Source organism: Erythrolamprus reginae, chromosome Z (genome assembly GCF_031021105.1).
Source record: "Erythrolamprus reginae isolate rEryReg1 chromosome Z, rEryReg1.hap1, whole genome shotgun sequence".
NCBI lineage: Eukaryota > Metazoa > Chordata > Lepidosauria > Squamata > Dipsadidae > Erythrolamprus > Erythrolamprus reginae.
Window position 1 is genome coordinate 112,771,706 of NC_091963.1, and position 21,962 is coordinate 112,793,667.

At 41.0% G+C, this 21,962-nt stretch overlaps 1 protein-coding gene across 2 annotated transcripts in view; it reads right to left on the reverse strand.

The window, feature by feature from the left end:
* Positions 1-720: 720 nt before the first annotated feature.
* The window catches only part of SKAP1 (src kinase associated phosphoprotein 1), a 520,763-nt gene continuing 499,521 nt past the window's right edge, over positions 721-21,962 (reverse strand). For both annotated transcript variants that reach the window (XM_070766916.1, XM_070766917.1), the window contains 2 exons: positions 7,440-7,554; positions 721-853 (listed from right to left, as the gene is read on the reverse strand). In XM_070766916.1, the coding sequence (XP_070623017.1) occupies positions 7,456-7,554 (99 nt within the window). In that variant the 3' untranslated portion in view covers positions 721-853; positions 7,440-7,455. The remainder of the gene's footprint in view (positions 854-7,439; positions 7,555-21,962) is intronic.

Here is a 21,962-nt window from a genome sequence, read left to right on the forward strand (position 1 = left end):
CTCTCTTGGTGGCGCCATAGGTGCTGCCATTTTGTTTTTCACTTCTGTGTGCATACAGAAGGCTGGTTTATTGCTTCTGCACATGCTTCTGCACATGTGTTTTTAGCACTGTGCATATGCATGCACATGTGTGAAGCACATGCGCAGTGCAAGACACGTGTGCAGTCACATGGTACGGGAAGAAGCAAACCGGCAGTGAGGTAAGTTAGAACCCATCCCTGCTTATCATCATCATAGACGGTTAAATAACCAAGAAGAATCAGAATTTTATGATATTTGGCAGAAGGTACTGTATATACTTGGTGGGAAACAAAGAAAAAGAGATAAGTGTGTTGTTATATTACTTTGAATATTTGAATTTAGTAGTTAAATTGTATCAGGTGGTGATTATTTACAATATAAATGTAAATTCTTCCTTCTTCTCTTAAAATTTCTATATATATTTTCATAAACTTTTATATAGGTTTATATTTACTACTTTAAAATTGATATTTTCACATATTTCGTAGACGATGTTAAATAACAAAATGATTCTTTCTTTTTCTTTTTTATTACAATGATGACTTCCAGTTTGAGCGGAGCGACTGTAGCTCCACTAAATGTTGTATGTCATGTTTGTTTTTGAAAACTAATAAAATATATATTTTTTTAAAAAGAACCCATCCCTGCTATAGTCTGTGAATAAAATTCCAGGAGAATAAAAGAACACGATGGCTAAAGTTTAGGGGACCAAAGCAATATATTTCTGTATAAAGGGAGACAAAGGGTTGATGGATTCAACTTCTGCAGGTGTTCATCTGTCTCTTACGAATAGCCAAGAGGTCCCAGGAATTATCTTCATCGTGATGGAAAACTAAGAGATGGAAAGAGAAATGCACATAATATTGGAATAAATGCAAAAGCAGTTTGAATATTCATTTGAGAAAAACAAATATACAATATGGAAAAGGAATTCATAACAGGTAGGTGGATCATGTTGTGGCCCGCCTAGCAGCCTGTGCAGTCGGAGTCTTTCGAAGCCTGCGGTGCCTCTTGGCAGGGCTGAGAAAAGGCTCCTTTGGAAGCACCACAGGCTTCCAAAGGCTATGGCTGCACAGGACGCTAGGCGGGCCACAACATGATCATCCATGGTCTTTCTCATACATATAGCCTATGACTGTAGTTACATTTCACTCTGCATTTCACTAACCTACATAGATCCGTTGTTTTTCTGGAAAATATATCTGTTTTAAAATGTGTTTAGTAGCCTTTTAAAGAAACCACAGAACCTTGTTTCTATAAAATAGACTAGCCCTCTCTTCATAACAAAAAGTTTATCTAAACCATGAAAGAGAATTGCATACTATCTGCTATTTGTTACCAGTTTCATTAAAAAAAGACCCACTGAATTTTTGATAAGGGGCTTTCCTTAACCTTGCTAGTTAATATTATTATTAGGTCAGTACAACACAGCAAACAAGATCACTATGCTGGATTTCATATTTCATCACCAGTCGGGCGCTTCCCAAGCACCTAGGACTGCGTGATGTAGCGGCGAATTATGTTTGCCGATCCCAGTAAAGCGGCCTTTTGCAATTGACAGATGGAGATTTTGTCAATTCCAATGGTTTTCAAATGTCTGCTGAGATCCTTTGGTACTGCGCCCAGTGTGCCAAGTACCACTGGGACCACTTTCACGGGCTTATGCCAGAGTCATTATTATTATTATTATTATTATTATTATTATTATTATTATTATTATTTAGATTTGTATGCCGCCCCTCTCCGAAAGACTCGGGGCGGCTCACAACAGTAATAAAAACAATATAATAGTGGAACAAATGTAATATTAAAAAACATATAAGACCCTATCATTATTTAAAGAAAAGCAAACAGCACATTCATACCAAACATAAAACAAAGTATAAAAAAAGCCTGGGGGAAAGGTGTCTCAACTCCCCCATGCCTGGCAGTATAAGTGAGTCTTGAGTAGTTTACGAAAGACAGGGAGGGTAGGGGCAGTTCTAATCTCCGGCGGGAGTTGGTTCCAGAGGGCCGGGGCCGCCACAGAGAAGTTACCTTCTTCAACTGGTGGGCAATTTTGCTTACTATACAAAGCTTCTATATCCAATTTCTGCGAACTTTGGGTTGAATCTGGGCTTCATGGTCAGTCAGGACCTTTTTGTTTTGGATTTTAATAGCAGTTGTAGGGAGTGAGCATTGTTGTTATGGGTAAGCCAGTTCCAATATTGCACAAATTCTCCATAGTCGTTCACCAGCTCTGCTGGAGATGTGGAGAGATCTAAAGTAAAATCTTGCATCTCCTTCGTCCACTTGTTCTGGGCTGATGCTTGTGTCCAGCTGACCCAATTTTTATTTCTGATCAAACTTTTCCATGCAGATGTAAATATAATTCTGGAGATTGTAACATTCTCCCAAATGTATGGCCTGGCTTATCTGGAATGGCGGCTAAATTATTTCATTCTAGATACCCAATCACAGTCACCCAACCCTCTCTCATTTTACATTAAAAATACAGATGTGTGTGTGTATGTGTGTGTGTTTCTGTTGGCAAGTGACTCTTAGGTGGGAGAGGAAATGAAACTGGAGAATTGACAAATTGTTGAACTTAAATTGTAAGCACAGAACCATTCACAGGCCTCAATACTGAGACTCTCTAAAATTTGGTCATGGCAAAGCATGTATCAACATTGTTTTCTGCCATCTATAGCAGCCCCCCCCCCCCCCCAACCACATTTGGAACTGATCTAAAGGGCAGGAAGAATATACGTGGAAGCAGATAGGAGGTAGAGTCCTAAGGTAGCGGTCTGAATTCTTAGCTAGCAAGAACTTAGGATACTATGCCACAGTCAATTCTACAGAACCCTCTCCTCTCCAGGAACATCACAGATTTATTTATTTATTTTATTTATTTATTGGATTTGTATGCCGCCCCTCTCTGTAGACTCGGGGCGGCTAACAACAGTAATAAAAAACATCATGCAAATCCAATACTAAAAACAACTAAAAAACCCTTATTATAAAACTAAACATCCATACAAACAAACAAACATACCATGCATAAATTGTAAAGGCCTAGGGGGAAAGAATGTCTAAATTCCCCCATGCCTGATGGCAGAGGTGGGTTTTAAGGAGCTTACGAAAGTCAAGGAGGGTGGGGGCAATTCTAATCTCTGGGGGGAGTTGATTCCAGAGGGCCGGGGCCACCACAGAGAAGGTTTTTCCCCTGGGCCCCGCCAAGCGACATTGTTTTGTTGACGGGTCACAGAGAAGGCCCACTCTGTGGGACCTAACCGGTCGCTGGGATTCGTGTGGCAGAAGGCGGTCTCGTAGATACCCTGGTCCGGTACCATGAAGGGCTTTATAGGTGATGACCAACGCTTTGAATTGTGACCGGAAACTCATCGGCAACCAATGCAGACTGCGGAGTGTTGGTGTTACATGGGCATTTTTGGGAAAGCCCATGATAACTCTCGCAACTGCATTCTGCACGATCTGAAGTTTCTGAACACTTTTCAAAGGTAGCCCCATGTAGAGAGCATTACAGATCTCAATTGCCAGTTGTATCCCTGTCACAGGTCGAACACATTCAATAACATTTTTAATAGACCTTTGAAAAATGATGGACTGCTCTTTATGTCTCCCTATTTTACGTTTAGAATTATTGCAGAGTCAGTTTTGTTTTCTGGCCACAAAAATGCAACAAACCAACGTAGCATAAAAACAAAAGGCACGTGGTCACGCCACAACACAAATCCTGCCTTTGTGTAGTTGTATCTCAACATCTGACATGACTCATGTTTTGTCTCTTGCCCTCTTCCACCCTGCTCTCTTGGGACTTACTAGAATCTTTTCAGGTCTATCTCAATACTCAATGCTTTCTCCAAACATAGAGACTTTCCGACTCACTTCTGTAAAGGAAAGAGGCCAGAAGATGGAGCCAGAGACAATATTCCTCCTGTCTTAATTCAAACTGAAACTGAACAACAGTAAGAGGTTATGGCTTTTCCAAGTTCAGATTCTGGCCTTCCCTCCTGGACTGGATAAAATTGTTCTTAATAATGCAAAGCCAGAGAAGTCAAAGTTCAGCTGAACCCTAACTCACTAAAATTTAGGTCAACAATTTCTTTTCGGTGCCAAGATTTGGACCTGGGTTGTGCAATACAGTAAGTGTGAGTATACTTCTGAGCATGGATAACATTCCTTTCTTATCTATCATCTATTCCAATATATTTATTTATTTATTTTATTTTTATTTATTTATTTTGTCCAATACACAATGAGGGTTTTAGTGGGTATATATCTATATACACATAGTAAAATACATGATGAAGGTTATAGAGGAGATACTCATAGTAAAATATATCTAAGAAATAATGGAAAAGAAGATAAAGTAATAGAACATATCAATGAAAGAATAGAAGAAGAGATATAGGAATAGAAGAAAGGTATAGGAGATATAGGAGAGATATATATTATGGCCCGAACTTCCACTTTAGGGTAATCTTCAGCACTTCGTAAGTATACAATTCCCCTTCTAATCATGACTTAAGGACTGTCTTTTTAGAAAGCAATTGTAGACTTATCTGAATTTTCTAAGAAGGCACCAGGTGATTAGGAAGGTGATCAATCATTTATATTGAGCCAGTTTCTGTTAGTGAGAATAGAAGCAAGCTTTTAGATTTACACGGTGCTCTTCACTAGACCTGATTAATCAGGGTCAGTTCTTTGGTTGGCAGTCAATAATTTGCCCATTCTAAGTAGGACAAGCCTTTTTAAAAAGAAACAAAGTGTTTTCTCCCAGTAGTGGAAGACAATGTTGTTGTAACTCTTCACAGTATCTGAGGAATCTTGAAACCAAATTTTCGACAGAAAACAGATGTGTAACTGGCTAGCCTTAATTCATTAATTCCTTATCAAATGTCCACCATTCCAGGCCACTTCTTTTCTCAGGGTCATGATTCTTACAAACGTAGTTTACTATTAGCACCACCTCTTGGTAGTTATTAAAACATTATACTATGTCTTTCAAGTCTCTTAAGCGTTGTTCACTTTACTGTAAAGTACCTGAGGGAAGACTGAAAGCTGATGAAGCATTAATAGCTTTGGCAAGAGAATGTTTAGTAACCAGCTGAAGATAGAGGCATACTATTTACATTGCCGATATCAGAATGCAGAGGGAAAATCCAATCAGTTAACCTAATAATTCCTTCTTTGAGGCTATATGTTCTACTGCAGTGTTTCCCAACCTTGGCAACTTGAAGATATTTGGACTTCAAATCCCAGAATTCCCCAGCCAGAAAATGCTGGCTGGGGAATTCTGGGAGTTGAAGTCCAGAAATCTCCAGGTTGCCAAGGTTGGGAAACACTGTTCTACTGTGTAACTTCTACATGTATATTGCCTTACTTTGAAAAAGATAAGGCAGTCACTACCATTAAGATTTCAGATCCTATTACATGCTGTGAAGTAATGGCCATACTACATATTGCAAATATGGACCTACATTTATGATGTACTTTATAAATTATGAGCCACTGAGGAGGAAGCTTGAAATTTAAATGATGCCACTATATAACTTATGAAGGAATCATACTCAGTGGTCGAATCCATGCTGTGCATCTAGAAAATCCAAATTCAGTCTTTACCTTAACCAAATTGAGCTAGAAAATTCTTCCACCACCAAACATTATATTGTATACAATATATTTGTCGAATCAGGTGAAGGATGCTGTTATATAATAATCATTTCCAGTGAGTGAAGGAGTATATTTTGATTATCAACAGTATATTCCCACTAGGGCTCTGTGGGTGTACAGTGATCCCCCGGGTATCGCGATCCCGATCATTGCGAACGGCTATATGGCGATTTTTCAACCCGGAAGTCAAAACACCATCTGCGCATGCGCACCCTTTTTTTCTATGGCCACGCATGCGTAGATGGCGCCGGGCAGATCAGCTGCTGGGCGGCTTCCCTGGGTCTTCCCCCTCTTGCTGGCGGGAGGGCGAGCGGCGGGCATCAGCGAGGAGTTTCCCCACCGCCCACGCAAACTCCTCGCTGCCACTCGCCCGCCCTTCTCCCGCCCACGCCGTTCGCTCGCGCCACTTCCCAGCTGAGTCCTGAAGCGAATTGGCTTCAGGACTCAGGTGGGAAGCGGCGCGAGCGAGCGGCGCGAGCGAACGGCTTGTCCGCCGCCTGCCTGCCCGCGCGCCCGGCGCTCGCCCGCCCTTCGCCCGCCCACGCCGTTCGCTCGCGCCGCTTCCCAGCTGAGTCCTGAAGCGAATTGGCTTCAGGACTTAGCTGGGAAGCGGCGCGAGCGAACGGCTTGTCCGCCGCCTGCCTGCCCGCTCGCCCGCCGCTCGCCCGCCCTTCGCCCGCCCACGCCGTTCGCTCGCGCCGTGAGCGAACGGCTTGTCCGCCGCCTGCCTGCCCGCGCGCCCGCCGCTCGCCCGCCCTTCGCCCGCCCACGCCGTTCACTCGCGCCGCTTCCTAGCTGAGTCCTGAAGCGAATTGGCTTCAGGACTCAGCTGGGAAGCGGCGCGAGCGAACGGCGTGGGCGGGCGAAGGGCGGGCGAGCGGCAGCGAGGAGTTTGCGTGGGCAGTGGGGAAACCCCAATCTTCGGCTCCTCCCTGCGCAGATGGTGTTTTTACTTCCGCAGCGCTACTTCGCGAAAAACCGATCATTGCGAGGGGTCCTGGAATGGAACCCTCGCAATGATCGGGGGATCACTGTATATGAATTTTCATTGGGATTACAGTCTAGGATAAAGTGTTCAAAGGACTGCTTGCACCCACATTGAGGTCCTGATTTTAGGACAGCAGTGGTAGTTAATGAAATAATTAATAATAATAATATAATAATAATAATAATAATAATTTATTAGATTTGTATGCCGCACCTCTCTGAGGACTCGGGGCGGCTCACGACAACATAAACAGTGTACAAATCCAATTGTAAAATGCAATTAAAAACCCTCATAATAAAATAAAATTATCACACAACCAATCAAACCATATACCAGCCTTGACAATTGGTGTGTGTGTTAGTTTCCCCGTGCCTGGCGGCAAAGATGAGTTTTTAATAACTTACGAAAGGCGAGGAGGGTGGGGGCAGTCCTAATATCTGGGGGGAGTTTGTTCCAGAGGGCCGGGGCCGCCACAGAGAAGACTCTCCCCCTGGTTCTTGCCAGACGACATTGTTTCTTCGATGGGACCCAGACAAGGCCCACTCTGTGGGACCTAATCAGCCGCTAGGGTTCGTGAATTGTGAAGTTTGGGTATGAAAAAAACTATTGAATCCATGGAACAGTTCACTGGAAGATTCGAGAGCTTTAGACAGATAAAAGGATGTAAAGCAGCTTGCAAAGAAGAATCACCCTGATTGAGATGATCAAAGCTGAAGCACAGTATTGTTAGCACTGCTTTCCTTACTTTCCTTACCTTTTTCTCATGTCCCTTATTCTTCCAATTCATAGGCAGGCATGAGATGGTTACTTGGGACAATCCCTATCACGCTGTTCAGTTCTCCGACCCACCAACCATACATGTTATATTCCTGGGGGGAAAAAGCACCAGTAATACTCATGAAATAATGGTGTATAGGGACTGGATGGGATAGGGCTAAGATTTCTGTCTCTGGCACAGATAATTTTACGCATATTTCTTTCCTCCACCTGTCTCTTTAATAGAAAAGTTTTTATTTTTAAATAGGCCAAAATATTATCCCTTGTCTAAATATGGGAACATCTTATACATTGTCAGATGTATTGCTACATAAATATCATTATTACTATTGCTGTTTTGTTACTTCACCTTCTGTTTTTCTTTTCAGAAAACAAAAACTACTATGAACATGAATTAACCAGATATATTTTGCTTTTCTTCTTTTTCTAATACCCAGAATTATTCCCCCTCCCACGTTAATCCTCCCATAGATAGATTCCCATTGCAGATAAATAAAGACATTGGGGGGGAAAAGTCACTTGGGAATAATATATTTGGGGAAATATAAATGAAAATGAAATGAAATGTGATGTGGTAGGATCCAGAACTATTTAACATCTTTATACTTGTGTTCTTATACATGTGTTTCCAGAGCTACTGTAAATAGACCAAAACAATATACAGTACAGTGATCCCCTGATCATTGCGAGGGTTCCGTTCCAGGACCCCCCGCAATGAGCGGGTTTTCGCGAAGTAGCGCTGCGGAAGTAAAAACACCATCTGCGCATGCGCAGATGGTGTTTTTACTTCCCAGCAGCGAGGAGCCGAAGATTGGGGTTTCCACGCCGCCCACGCAAACTCCTCGCTGCTGCCGCGCCCGCCGCGCGGCTTCCCAACTGAAAGGGAAAGCCCCCCCAGGCCGGCTCCGATCGTTTTAAAACAGGCGCGCCGCTTCTCCGCTGACTCCTGGCGAACTTCCCCGCTTTAGGAGTCAGCGGAGAAGCGGCGCGCCTGTTTTAAAAGATCGGAGCCGGCCTGGGGGGGCTTTCCAGCAACCCCCGAGCCCCCAACCCGGGCTCGGGGGTTGCTGGAAAGCCCCCCCAGGCCGGCTCCGATCTTTTAAAACAGGTGCGCGGCTTCTCCGCTGACTCCTAAAGCGGGGAAGTTCGCCAGGAGTCAGCAGAGAAGCGGCGCGCCTGTTTTAAAAGATTGGAGCTGGCCTGGGGGGGGCTTTCCAGCAACCCCCGAGCCCCCAACCCGGGCGAAGGGCGGGCGAGCCGGGCGAAGGGCGGGCGAGCCGGGCGAAGGGCAGGCGAGCTGGGCGAACGGCGGGCGAACAGCGGGTGGCCGGGCGAAGGGCGGGCGAGCGGTGAAGGGCGGGCGAACGGCGGGTGGCCGGGCGAAGGGCGGGCGAGCGGCCGGGCGAAGGGCGGGCGAGCGGCGAACGGTGGGTGGCCGGGCAAACGGCGGGCGAGCGGGTGCTGGGGGGGGCTTTGCCCTCCCGCCAGCAAGAGGGGGAAGACCCAGGGAAGCCGCCCAGCAGCTGATCTGCCCGGCGCCATCTACACATGCGTGCCCATAGAAAAAAGGGTGCGCATGCGCAGATGGTGTTTTTACTTCCGGGTTGCAAAATCGCAAATTAGCCCGTTCGCAATGATCGGGAACGCAATAACCGGGGGATCACTGTATATGCCAATGTAGCAATGGATTATCAAAGGAACGGGAGATGGACTTGTAGGTGTCTAGATGCTGCTAAAGTATAATTCTGAGCATCCCTCTCCATTTAGCTATGTTAACTGGGTCTGCTGGGAGCAGTAATTTAATAACATCTGAAGGGCCACAGATTCTTCACATCTGCCACAGGACTTTCAATCCTCTTCCGTCCTTTGCTATTCTCTTATGAAATAGGCTACCTTGCATTCTATTTTCATTTTAAATAGAACTTTGGATTTTGGTTGTTTTAGATTAGGGGTATCAAACTGGCATTCTGCGGGTCAGATGCATCCAATACAGACCACGCCCGCTCCGGCTCTGTGAATGGAAAAAAACATTGCAAAATGTGATACCGCAAGATTGAAACCCGTGGTTTAGATGAGTCTTCATCTTTAAGTGTTGAAACAATTGGCGTGTGGGTATGTATGTGTGTTATGCTCCCCTGTAGACATAGATATATACATGTCTGTATACATATATGTATAGTATATACCTGTGAGGGTGAACCTTTTTTTCCTTGTTTTTATTTTTAAATAGGCCAAAATATTATCCCTTTCCATATATATTGTCTAAATATGAGAACATCTTATTTTATTTTATTTTATTTTATTTTATTTATTTATTTATTTATTTATTTATTTATTTACTTACTTACTTACTTACTTACTTACTTACTTACTTACTTACTTACTTACTTACTTACCTACCTACCTACCTACCTACCTCTCTATCTATTTATTAGATTTGTATGCCACCCCTCTCTGGATACTCGGAGCAGCTCACAACAACAAAACAGTACAAATCCAATGATTAAAAACAATTTAAAACCCTTAATATAAAAAGCAATCATACATCTCATATAAACCATACATAAAACGGAAAACGGTCCAGGGGAATCAATTTCCCCATGCCTGACAGCAGAGGTGGGTTTTAAGGAGTTTGCGAAAGGCAAGGAGGGTGGGGGCAATCCTAATCTCTGGGGGGAGTTGGGGCCGCCACAGAGAAGGCTCTTCCCCTGGGTCCAAAAGGGCATATGCCCCCACATATAATGCAATGTCTTCCCTCTGCATATACATGAACAACACACCCACCCATGCTGCCCCCTTCCCGCACATGTATGCAGGCCTTACTGAAGCCTCCAAACTTCTGCTAGGCCCATTGGGCTGTTTTTCACTTTTCCCAGGCTCTGGAAGCTTTCCTGGGGAGGGTGAAAACGGTGTCCCCCACCTTCCAGAAGGCCAAAGGTCAGCTGGCCAGCATACACATGCGCTCTGGAGCTGACATAGGGCAATGTCTCATGTTCCCTTAGATATTGCTCCACATGCAACCTGTGGGATGCGTGCCATAGATTTGCCATCATGGGTATATACTATGGAGCAGGGGTGGGGAATTAATTTTGCCATAGGGCTGCATGAGAAATTGGATAGTTTTAGAGAGCCGGACTAATATAATTAACTCAGTTCTACACAATAGTGTATATTATTGGGTAGAGCTGAGATAATTATATTATAATTATAAATTATAATTATATATTATATTATATATTATATATATAATTATATATTATATCTTGAACACCCGGTTCTTATCTAGAAAAGTTGGACCAACATCCATGGGCGAGTCACAGACAACGGGTGAGCCGCATCCGGCCCTCGGACCACATCTTGCCCAGGTCTGCTGTAGAGAGACAGGAGGAGGGAAGTTTATTTTATTTTATTTTATTTTATTTTATTTTATTTTATTTTATTTTATTTTATTTTATTTTATTTTACTTATTTTATTTTATTTTATTTTATTTTATTATTTTATTATTTTATTTTATTTTATTTTATTATTTTTTATTTTATTTTATTTTATTTATTTATTCCAATAAAATTGAAAGTTAAAGAGAATAAAAACATGTAGTGGTAAATATTAGGGAAGGGATAGAAGAAGAGATATGAGAATAGAATATATCAATGAAGAGTAGAGGAAAGGATATATGAATGGGAGAAAAGATATATAAAATATAGGAGAGACAATTGGACAGGGGACGGAAGGCACACTGGTGCACTTAGTCAGGATTATTATAATGAAAGCCCTGGTTATAGGCAGGATTTTCTCCCAGTGTTACTTAAGGATATTAGGGGTTTCCATTAACCTTATAGGTGCAAACCATCAGCCTGCCCTTTCAAAAAAGTCAGCAATTCAGCAATACCAAGTTGGCAGTCTACAGTGGCCTTGCTTCCTCTCTTTGGAGCTTCCTAGTCAAGGTAAACTAGAAAGATTGCCTGCAGGATTTGTGGCTTCATCCACAAATCAAGATCTGCTGTAACCTATTCTGGAATTGAGAATAGCAGCCCATTGCAATAATTCTGCACGACCATCGTTTTCTCTGTAAACTTCAACATTCTGGTCAGGTGGGTTTGATCAATGTAGAACAGAACTAGGAGTTGTATTTTTCAAGCTTCTATTCCTCATCCCAGCCTCCTTTGGCATTTGATATACCTATTTCTGCTTTTTAGTGCTTCTGGCTCAAAATCACAGAACTGGAAGGGATATTTTAGGTCCCTGAGGCCACCCCTGCTTAGAGCAGGAATCCAGATTAAAGCATCTCAGACAGATGGCTATCTAGTCTCTCTTGAGCACATCCACTGAAAGAGAACTGCCTGGCTAAATGACTCCACTACTCTTACTTACTGTTAGAAAGTTTTTTAAGACATTCAATCAGAATTTGATTGAATACCATTTGATTCCGTGTCCTGCACTCTGGAACAAGGGTGCAGAAAATGGAATAATGGTACTTGAGAGCACCATTATATTCCTTCTTCGATCATATTTTCTCAAAGCTAAACAAACATAGTCCCTTCGATCTCTTTTCATATATCTTAGTTTCTAGGCCCGCCTGGCCTTGTTAGTTGGTTAGTCTAATCAGCCAATGGACAGTAGATCTATATTTAATTCACCTTTGGCATTTAATTTGCATTAAGCAGAGTGTTGGAGAATTAGTTTATACATGAGTTTAATTATCATGGCTTCCCCAAAGATTCTTAAGAACCATAGCCCGATGCTATTCATGTTGCCTTGATACCTTTGGGGAAAAAACTAAACAAACGAAAAGGAAAAATCATATATCAAAGGGTTGTTTGGATTGTGTATTGCATTTACTGCCAGAACTCACTAAGGCTTACTGGAGAATGATTTTTGTTGGGCTTTCTCCTCTGGTCTGAAATAAACTAACCAATGATATTTCAACAACAAAAAAGATATATATTCATTTTTTATTGTTTACATATAAATATATTTAATACAGTGTAATTGTCCTGGCACTCCTCTTATAATAAAACATATATATATATGTGTGATTCGACACAAAAATATGTAACCCTTCTCTGGTGCAGAGCTGAAGGGATTGGATACAGTAGCCTAGAGAATAATTTTCTGCCTTACAAGGCAAAGGTTGCAGGTTCAAGTCCCAGTGGGTATGGCTAGCTGATGAGGCCAAAATAAGGCCGAAGTATATCTATCCTTGTCTCCCTTAATTTTCAAATTCAGCAAAAAAAAACAACAACATGTGGCACATGCAGATAGAATTGTTGGCTATCAATAAAATTAACTGCCTTGGAAATGGCCCTGGGTTGGGCCGAGAGGCACATAAGGAGCTGTGATGTTCCTTCAATACATCGGGGTGATTCGACACAAAAATATGTAACCCTTCCCTGGTGCAGAGCTGAAGGGATTGGATACTGTAGCCTAGAGGATAATTCTCTGCCTTACAAGGCAAAGGTTGCAGGTTCAAGTCCCAGTGGGTATGGCTAGCTGATGAGGCCAAAATAAGGCCGAAATAGATCTATCCTAGTCTCCCTTAATTTTCAAATTCAGTAAAAAAAACCAAACAAACATGTGGCATACATACATACATACATACATATATAATTTTAAACAATGCTAAATTTATACAATAGTTTCTGACCATCTTATTCTAATATGTCAACTTATTTATCATTCTAATACTTAACATTCCTATATCAATACTAAAAATAATATCTCTTTCAATATCCATGTAATATCCATTCTTTTGCATTCCAATTTCTAACTCATATTTCTAGCCATTGATAGAATCTATTCCATATTGAATATAATTCTGTATCTCCTTTATCTTTTATTTTTAGCATTAGTATATCCATTTCTGCACAGTCTAATAATTTTCCTTAATGTTTCATCCTCTGAAGGGGTGCTTTTGTTCTTCTACTGCTGTACATATACAATTCTTGATGCAGTCAAGACATGTAATATTAGATATATTACACCTTTATCATCGTTGTCTGGTATAATGCCTAACAAAAACAATTCTGGCTTAAAATCCATATGTTGTCTGTTCATTTTTTCTAACCATATAAAATTTTGTGTCTAAAATGTTCTTGTCTTTATACAATTTCACCACATGTGGTAATGTGCCAGATATTTGTTTACATTTCCAACAGTTTGGGGACATATTGTTAAACATTTTAGCCAGTCTTGCCAGGGACAGATGTCACCTATAGAACATTTTATAGAAATTTTCTTTATATGATTTGGCATTGTCAGCTTCTGGTTTTTTGCCATTTATCCAAATCTACATTATATCCTGTTGTGGTTAGCTCTGGCCCAGCTCCTGCCCCAAGGAATGTGCAGGTGGATGTGGGGGAAATCTGCCGATGAAGCCTCCTCTGACCAAGGAAGCGTGAGTGACAGGGAAGAGGGGAGTTTGGCAGACAGCCCAGGAGGAGATCAATCATCTGTATCATCCTTGGATTCTGAACAAGAATTAATGACACATCCACGCATGTGTAGAGTGATGCATAGGAGACAACAACTGAAGGATTATTACAAGAGAAAATGAGGCCACCTGTGGTTGGGTGGGGCTGCTGTAATTAGTGTTACAGATAAAAGTGCAGCCTGGTGTTTTAGCCTCATGGCAGTTTATCTGATTCATTGTTTTGTCAAGATCGTGGTTTTTGTGCTGCCCCTCCATCATATTTTTGGATTTTTTGTGAATTTTTGGCACTGCACTTTCTTGCAGCCATGCTGTCTGGTAGGCTGATTCCCAGTCTCTGTTTGCCAAACTGGGCTCTAAAGTTTCCACCCAGCTTCGAGCCTGCCAGTTTCAGAAACCGAATCCGGAGTGGCTACCAAGCAGACCTTCCTGGCTTAAAGTGAAATGATCAAATTGATGCCTACCAATCAATTGGGTAAGGGGCTGCATTTTTTTTCTTTTTATGCTTAAAAAAATTATTTTAGGTAATGTTATTTCTTTTAGGAAATGTAATTTTTTGACAATGTTACTGTTTTTAGAAAATGGGGTATGTGTTTGGAAATGTTATTGGTTTTAGGAAATGTTATTGGTTTTTGGAAATGTTACTGTTTTTAGAAAATGGGGTGTGTGTTTGGAAATGTTATTGGTTTTAGGACATGTTTGCCTAGATTCGCCTGGTGCACCAGTTGTGGCCCTATCTGGACCTGGACTCACTGCTCACAGTCACTCATGCCCTCATCACCTCGAGGTTCGACTACTGTAATGTTCTCTACATGGGGCTACCTTTGAAGAGTGTTCGGAAACTTCAGATCATGCAAAATGCAGCTGCGAGAGCAATCATGGGCTTCCCAAAGTATGCCCATGTTACACCAACACTCCTCAGTCTGCATTGGTTGCCGATCAATTTCCGGTCACAATTCAAAGTGTTGGTTACTATGACCTATAAAACCCTTTATGGCATCGGACCAGAATATCTCCGGGACCGCCTTCTGCCACACGAATCCCAGCGACCGGTTAGGCCCCACAGAGTTGGCCTTCTCTGGGTCCCGTCGACTAAACAATGTAGTTTGGCGGGACCCAGGAGAAGAGCCTTCTCTGTGGCGGCCCCAACCCTCTGGAACCAGCTCCCCCCGGAGATCAGAACTGCCCCCACCCTCCTTGCCTTTCGTAAAGTTCTTAAGACCCATCTCTGCCGTCAGGCATGGGGGAACTGAGACATCTCCCCCGGGCCTATACAGTTTATACATGGTATGTTTGTGTGTATGCTTGCTTTTAATAATGGGGGTTTTAGTGTTTTTTAAATTATTAGATTTGTTCTTACATTGTCTTTGTTATTGTTGTGAGCCGCCCCAAGTTTACGGAGAGGGGCGGCATACAAATCTAATAAATAACAATAACAACAACAACAACAACAACAATAATAATGTTATTGGTTTTTGGAAATGTTACTGTTTTTAGAAAATGGGTGTGTGTGTTTGGAAATGTTATTGGTTTTAGGAAATGTAATTTTTTGGAAGTGTTATTGTTTTTAGGAAATGTATTTTTTAAAGGAAATACAGTCACATAAAATTTGGGAAATTTTAGCTGCTTTCATATGTGCAGCTTTGTGAGCTCCTGCAGCCAGCTTGATGGGTTTTGATGTGTTTCTGATTGCCCTCAGTGTTTCCCTGTTTCCCTGGATTTTCTTGATCCCAGGTCTTTTGTCTTTCCTATCTGGGGGTTAGTTCTGTCATGAAAGAGGAAATGGGGAGTTCCAGTAGAGTTAATTTTAGCCTGATTCGAGAAGAGAACAGAATAGAATCAGAAACAGTTGTAGGGGACCTTGGAGGTCTTCTAGTCCAACCCCCTGCTTAGCCAGGAAACCCTACACCACTTCAGAAAATGGTTAGGAGCACATTGCACAGCTGATGATCCAAGAATTAAGAGCAAAAAAATTCTAATTGAGGCGGATATCAATGAAAGAACAATATTTTTTCCCTAGTTGTATTAATATTGTTTGGAATAAATCTTCGGCAATAAGTTCATATTTATTATGGCTATTCTACCCCTCATAGAAAGTTGCAAACTTTTCCATCTCTCTATACCCAGTTTAATTTGATGCATTCATTTTGTATAATTGTCCTCTTTAATTTTTGTACACCTTTGTACACCTTGGTGTTATATAGATTCTTAAGCACAGTGGCACCTTTACTTAAGGACGCCTGTACTTAAGAACTTTTCTAGATAAGAACTGGGTGTTCAAATTTTTTTTGCCTCTTCTTAAGAACCATATTGATAAAAATTAAACCCAAACCTGAACTATTTCTCTTAGGTATTTTCCATCAGAAAACTATAAAAGAAGATAGATACCTTATTATACAGATACTGACCCCAGCCAGAATAACCTACGTCCAACAGTGGAAACAGGAAAATATCCTGACAACTTTAACAGTCATCACCAAAATCATGGAATGTGCAGAGTGGTTCAAAATAACGATGGAATTACAAAACAAAAATAATTCGGAATTCTACAGGGCCTTGGAGAATTGGTACCGATGGTTATCCAAACTTAACAACAACAAAATAGAGAAAAATGGTCAAATTACCCAAACACAACTCACCACGCCACCTTAGAAAACAAAACACCAAACAAATTTAAAAGAAGAAAATTAATAACACCAACACATAATTGAAAGCATTAGAGTAGTACAAACTGTCTGAATTTACTCTACAAACACTAACAACTTAACTTTCATTAATCTTTAACATATACATCTACCATATACCACAAACTAACAAGTCGTCAAAATTCTAATGCCTGCTGTATCGCAGGTATTAACCCCCCCTCTTTTTCTTTTCCCATCCAAACCCCACTATACCTTTCCTCATATCTCATAATGCTTACATTACTCTTTTAACTCATTACTGAATCAATATATGTAATATACAAAAAATTATATAACTTAAACGTTGAGTATAATATGATTATGTTTAGTCTAATACCAAAAACTGCTATATATTAACATATACATGACAAATATGTGATTTAGATATGTGTCTTTTTACTCCTTTTTGTCTTTTTGTACTCCCCTACCCCCTCTCTTTTCTTAACAAATTAATAAACTATTTTTTTTAAAAAGAACCATTTTCTACTTAAGAACCCGAGCCTGGAAAATTTCCCAGGAAATTTGAGAGTGGCACGATTTTCCGGCCAGTTTCCTGCCATTTCTCCTTTAATCCTGGCCATCTTGGGCTTTTCTGGGCTGCCAGAGGTGCCTTTCAGTGATGCTTAAGGAGGCTTTGGCAGTCCAGAGCGAACAAAGCATTTTCCTTTCTCTGGACGTTTGGAGAAGGAATAAAGCACTTCGCTGTGGTGACTCCCTCGTGCTTTTCTACAAACTTTTCTCCTTAAGAACCTGGTCATGGAAGTTCTTAAGTAGAGGTACCACTGTATTTCACTTTTTAAACTATCCGGGTATCTATTTTCTTTATTAATTCATACCTCTGTTTATTTATAAGATTTTTTAACGATTATTTTGGTGTTTTATTAAATTATTTTTAATCTAGCAGCATCCAATCATCTGCAAATGCTTGTAGTTTGTACTTTTCTCTTTTGATATCCATTCCTTTGGTTTGCTCATTTTGCCTGATATTTTTGGGTTAGTACTTCCAGTAGCGGGTTGCTACCGGTACGGGCCACATCATAGCTCTGGTTGCAAAAATGGAGTTGTGCATGCAGCTGTGCATCTCAGGCATGTGTGTATGCACGTCCGGGCAAGATTTTGGTTCTGCACATGTGCAGAAAGCAAAATCTCACTCGGATGTGCGTGCATGCCGGTATAAGATACACTGGAGTATAAGACGCACCTTAGTTTTTGGGGAGGAAAATAGGGAAAAGAATCTGCTTACCAGATATTCATTTGGGTAGCATCCTTAGTCTGGTCAGCTTCAGCACATTATTTTATCACATAGTTAGGGCTTTAAAGAAACCTTATTTGGAGAGAGTAACAATGAAAGAGCTTGCAAGTCGATAAGAGCTGGGAACATTGTTAGCACCTGGTTAGGACTGGAAAGAAACATTCGAAGCAAGTAAATCAATGAAAAAACCCCTGCAAAGACTTAGGGCTTGGAAAACATTCTTTGCAAAGAGAAACAATGAAAGAGCAAGCAGGTAATAGCTGGGAAAATCGTTAGCACATGGTTAGGGCTTCAAAAACATTCTTTGCAAAGAGTAACAATGAAAAAACCTACAAGGTAAGAGCTGGGAAGATCATTAGCACCCAGTTAGGGCTGGGGAAAAAGCTTCGAAAAAAGCTACATTCAGAGTATAAGACGCACCTGAATTTTCAGCCTCTTTTAGGGAGGAAAAAAGTGTGTCTTATACTCTGAAAAATACGGTATTCTATTTAGGATCTTGCATATAAGAATATATTCCTAAAAAAATCCTGGTTAATGGTGAATTTATGCTGCTCTGCAATTTTCTCCTTGAATATCTATTATGATATTTGATATAATGGTCAATATGAGAGTTCCCGTGAGCATGTTCAGAGGGTTTCTTCTTCAAATTTGATTTGATTTGATTTTGATTGTATTGGATTTGTATGCTGCCCCTCTCCGTAGACTCGGGGTGGCTAACAACAGTAGTAAAACAGCATATGACAATCCAATATTAAAACAGTTAAAAACCCTTATTGTAAAACCAAACATACATATAGACATACCATGCATAAAATTGTAAAGGCCTAGGGGGAAAGAGTATCTCAGTTCCCCCATGCCTCATACAGGTAGTACAAACACTGAAAAAAAAGAATGTTTCCACACAAATGTTATTTCACCAGTCACTAGCATAAACATTATTAATTAATTAATTAATTAATTAATTCGATTTCTAGGACACACACACACAGAAATCAGAATTAATCTAAAGCAATCTAATCTAATAAAAAACAGTTTACTCAACCACTACATCTCATACCGGGGTGGCGCAGCAGGTAGAGTGGCGCAGCAGGCCACTGAAGCTAACTGTAGATCTGAAGGTCAGCGGTTCAAATCTCATCACCGGCTCAAGGTTGACTCAGCCTTCTATCCTTCCAAGGTGGGTAAAATGAGGACCCGGTTTGTGGGGGCAATATGCTGGCTCTGTTAAAAAGTGCTATTGCTAACGGGTTGTAAGCTGCTCTGAGTCTAAGGAGAAGGGCGGCATAAAAATCGAATAAATAAATAAATACATCAATCTATCAAACCAATCATTCAGTCAGTGGTAGGGCCTGGAATAAGATGACCAGTTCAACAGCCCCAGGCTTGTTGGCACAAATGTGTGTTTTCAAGTTCTTCCGAAATCATGGGTTGTTTCTAGGCATCTATGTTCATTGCTTGTTGATTCATAACATGACAACTAACTTGGCAAATGAGTCATTACAGATTAATTGCCACAGATATATACATCTTTCCCCTCACCTAATGTCCTTTCAGGCATGATGCTTTTCAACTAAGTCTGTTCACACATTCTACTCCAGTCACCAGACTTTAAATCATGAACCAACCCATGCATGTATAAATGAAATGCAAGGTTTGAGGAAGTCACAGAGAAAAGGTAACCGTGCTATATGGCTGGAATGGCAAAGCAAAGATTAAGACCCAATCCATTTTCCATACATTGCCTTGGCCTGAGCACCGTGAGGTATTTTAAAATAATTTCAGCTTTGATGGATTGCTGGGGAGCTGGCGATTGCTCACAATCAAGAAAGGGGGAATGGAATGCAAATGAGCATAAGCCGAGAACCATTGGCACTGGGCGCTTTTATTTCCCTGCACTGTGCCAAAAAGAATTAAAACAACATTAAACTCCCAGCAATAATGTTTAAGCTCTCGTTTCCAAGTGCCAAATTGCACCGCTCTGGATCATACAGATGTTCGTTAATTATGCTAATTTTTATTAAACTATTAAAATGGAGGAAGTTGCACTGGCAGAGCCCCGGCCCGAGGTGAACCCTGCCTTGCGTCTGGAGGTGTTTATTTGCTAGCTCCCCTTAATAAGCTGCTGATGCTGGAGGTTTGTGCTTTGCTTAGCCAGGGGAAAATTTTTGTATATGTGGGGGGTGGGTGGGGATGGAGAGGATTACTTCTTCAGCAGAAAACTGTCAAGGAAAAGTCTAGCACTGTTAGCGAGAACTGATGCACTAGCAATCTGTTGTGTCCTTACCATAAGGGGAAGATGAGACGATGTTCTAGAGTCCTCCCATTCAAGGAACCACCATCCCACAACAACAAATGGACAACCCTACCACCTCAAACCAAGAATAGGAAAGCGTGCCCCTTACTTCCTCTGACCACCCCAAAACCAATCCCCAACACAAGACCAATCTCAAATGTAAACTATTAAATGCTAGAAGTTTAGTCAACAAGATATCTGAATTCCTCCTTCTATCTGACACCTCCAATTTTGATATAATTTTTATATGCGAAACATGGTTAAATGCTTCCTACCCAGACTCCATTATCACATCAAAAAACTACCATGTTTTCTGCTCAGACCGTGAATCCCACAGAGGAGGCGGAGTAGCTATATTTTACAAAAAATCACTGAACCTAAAAGTCCTCAAAGTTGCACAGGATTTATTGGTACCGGAAACTATTGTGTGTGATTTATCCCTAAATACCACAATTCGCTTCTTACTCTGCTACAGAGCCCCGGACTACGACATCGAACATGCTAACAAATTATCCACATTACTAACGTGGGCAACCAACTGCCCATACCCCATTATCTTCCTCGGAGACCTCAACCTACCACACATCAACTGGTCCTTAAATGAATACAGCAAAGAAACCATCCATTCTACCGTATATAATACCGTCACCCATCTGGGACTCGACCAACTAGTAACTAAAAATACCAGACTTGATAACTGTCTGGATCTCATCTTCTGTAACAGCAAAAGTACAATATATGGCTTACAAATAACAGAACCATTTTCCAACAGCGACCACAGCATGATAAACTTCAGTCTCAACTTAAGCCACACTATGAACCACCAAAATAATACAACACCAAAATTCAATTTCAAAAAAGCGAACTACGAACTCATTGAAGCTCACCTCTCAACATTAAACTGGAAAACTCTATTCTCTGAATGCTACACTACTGATGACCTCTATAACACATTCCTACTCGAAATGAAAATTATTATCAGACTTCATGTACCTCTAACATGTACCATAAACAAAAAAAATAACCTCCCCATCTCAATAAGAAAATTACAAACAAGAAAAAAAGCTCTCTGGAGGAAAAACAAAAAAGGACAAGTTTCCAACTTCAAAAGCCGATATAAAAGCATTTGCAATCAAATAAAAGCAGAATGCCTTAACTACTACAGCAAACAAGAGGAAAACCTCCTACGCACCAAATCTAATAGAGCTTTCTACAACTTTGTCAACAATAAACTCAAAGACTCTAGACCAATCCCACTTCTCAAAGGACCCAACAACAAAGAATACCATGATGATTCATCCAAAGCCAACCTCTTCAACTCTTTCTTTGGCTCTGTCTTTGTTAACAGCAATGGCTCATCCCCCAATTTCATCAATCGCACCTCAAACTCCCTCAACGACTTAACCCAAGTAGACTTCACTGAAGACCAAGTTGAAAAAGCATTACGTGACCTTAAACCTTCTCTATCAGTCGGACCAGATGGTCTATGTGCATACTTCCTAAAAAAACTCTCCTCTGCCATAGCTGAACCACTAAGCATAATTTTTGAAAAATCCTTCAGAACCAGCACACTTCCTAAGCTATGGTCGAAAGCAATGGTCATCCCCATCTTCAAAAAAGGAGACCCCTCTCTTGTAGATAACTACAGACCAATTTCACTATGCTGCGTCCCATGCAAAGTCATGGAATCAATTATAAACAAATCAATTACTCTCCATTTAGAAACTAATAATTTGCTCTCTAACAAACAATTTGGTTTCAGAAAAAAACTATCCTGCAACCTGCAGCTCCTCCACTGCAAAAATATATGGACAACTCATCTAGATCAAGGGAAATCTACAGA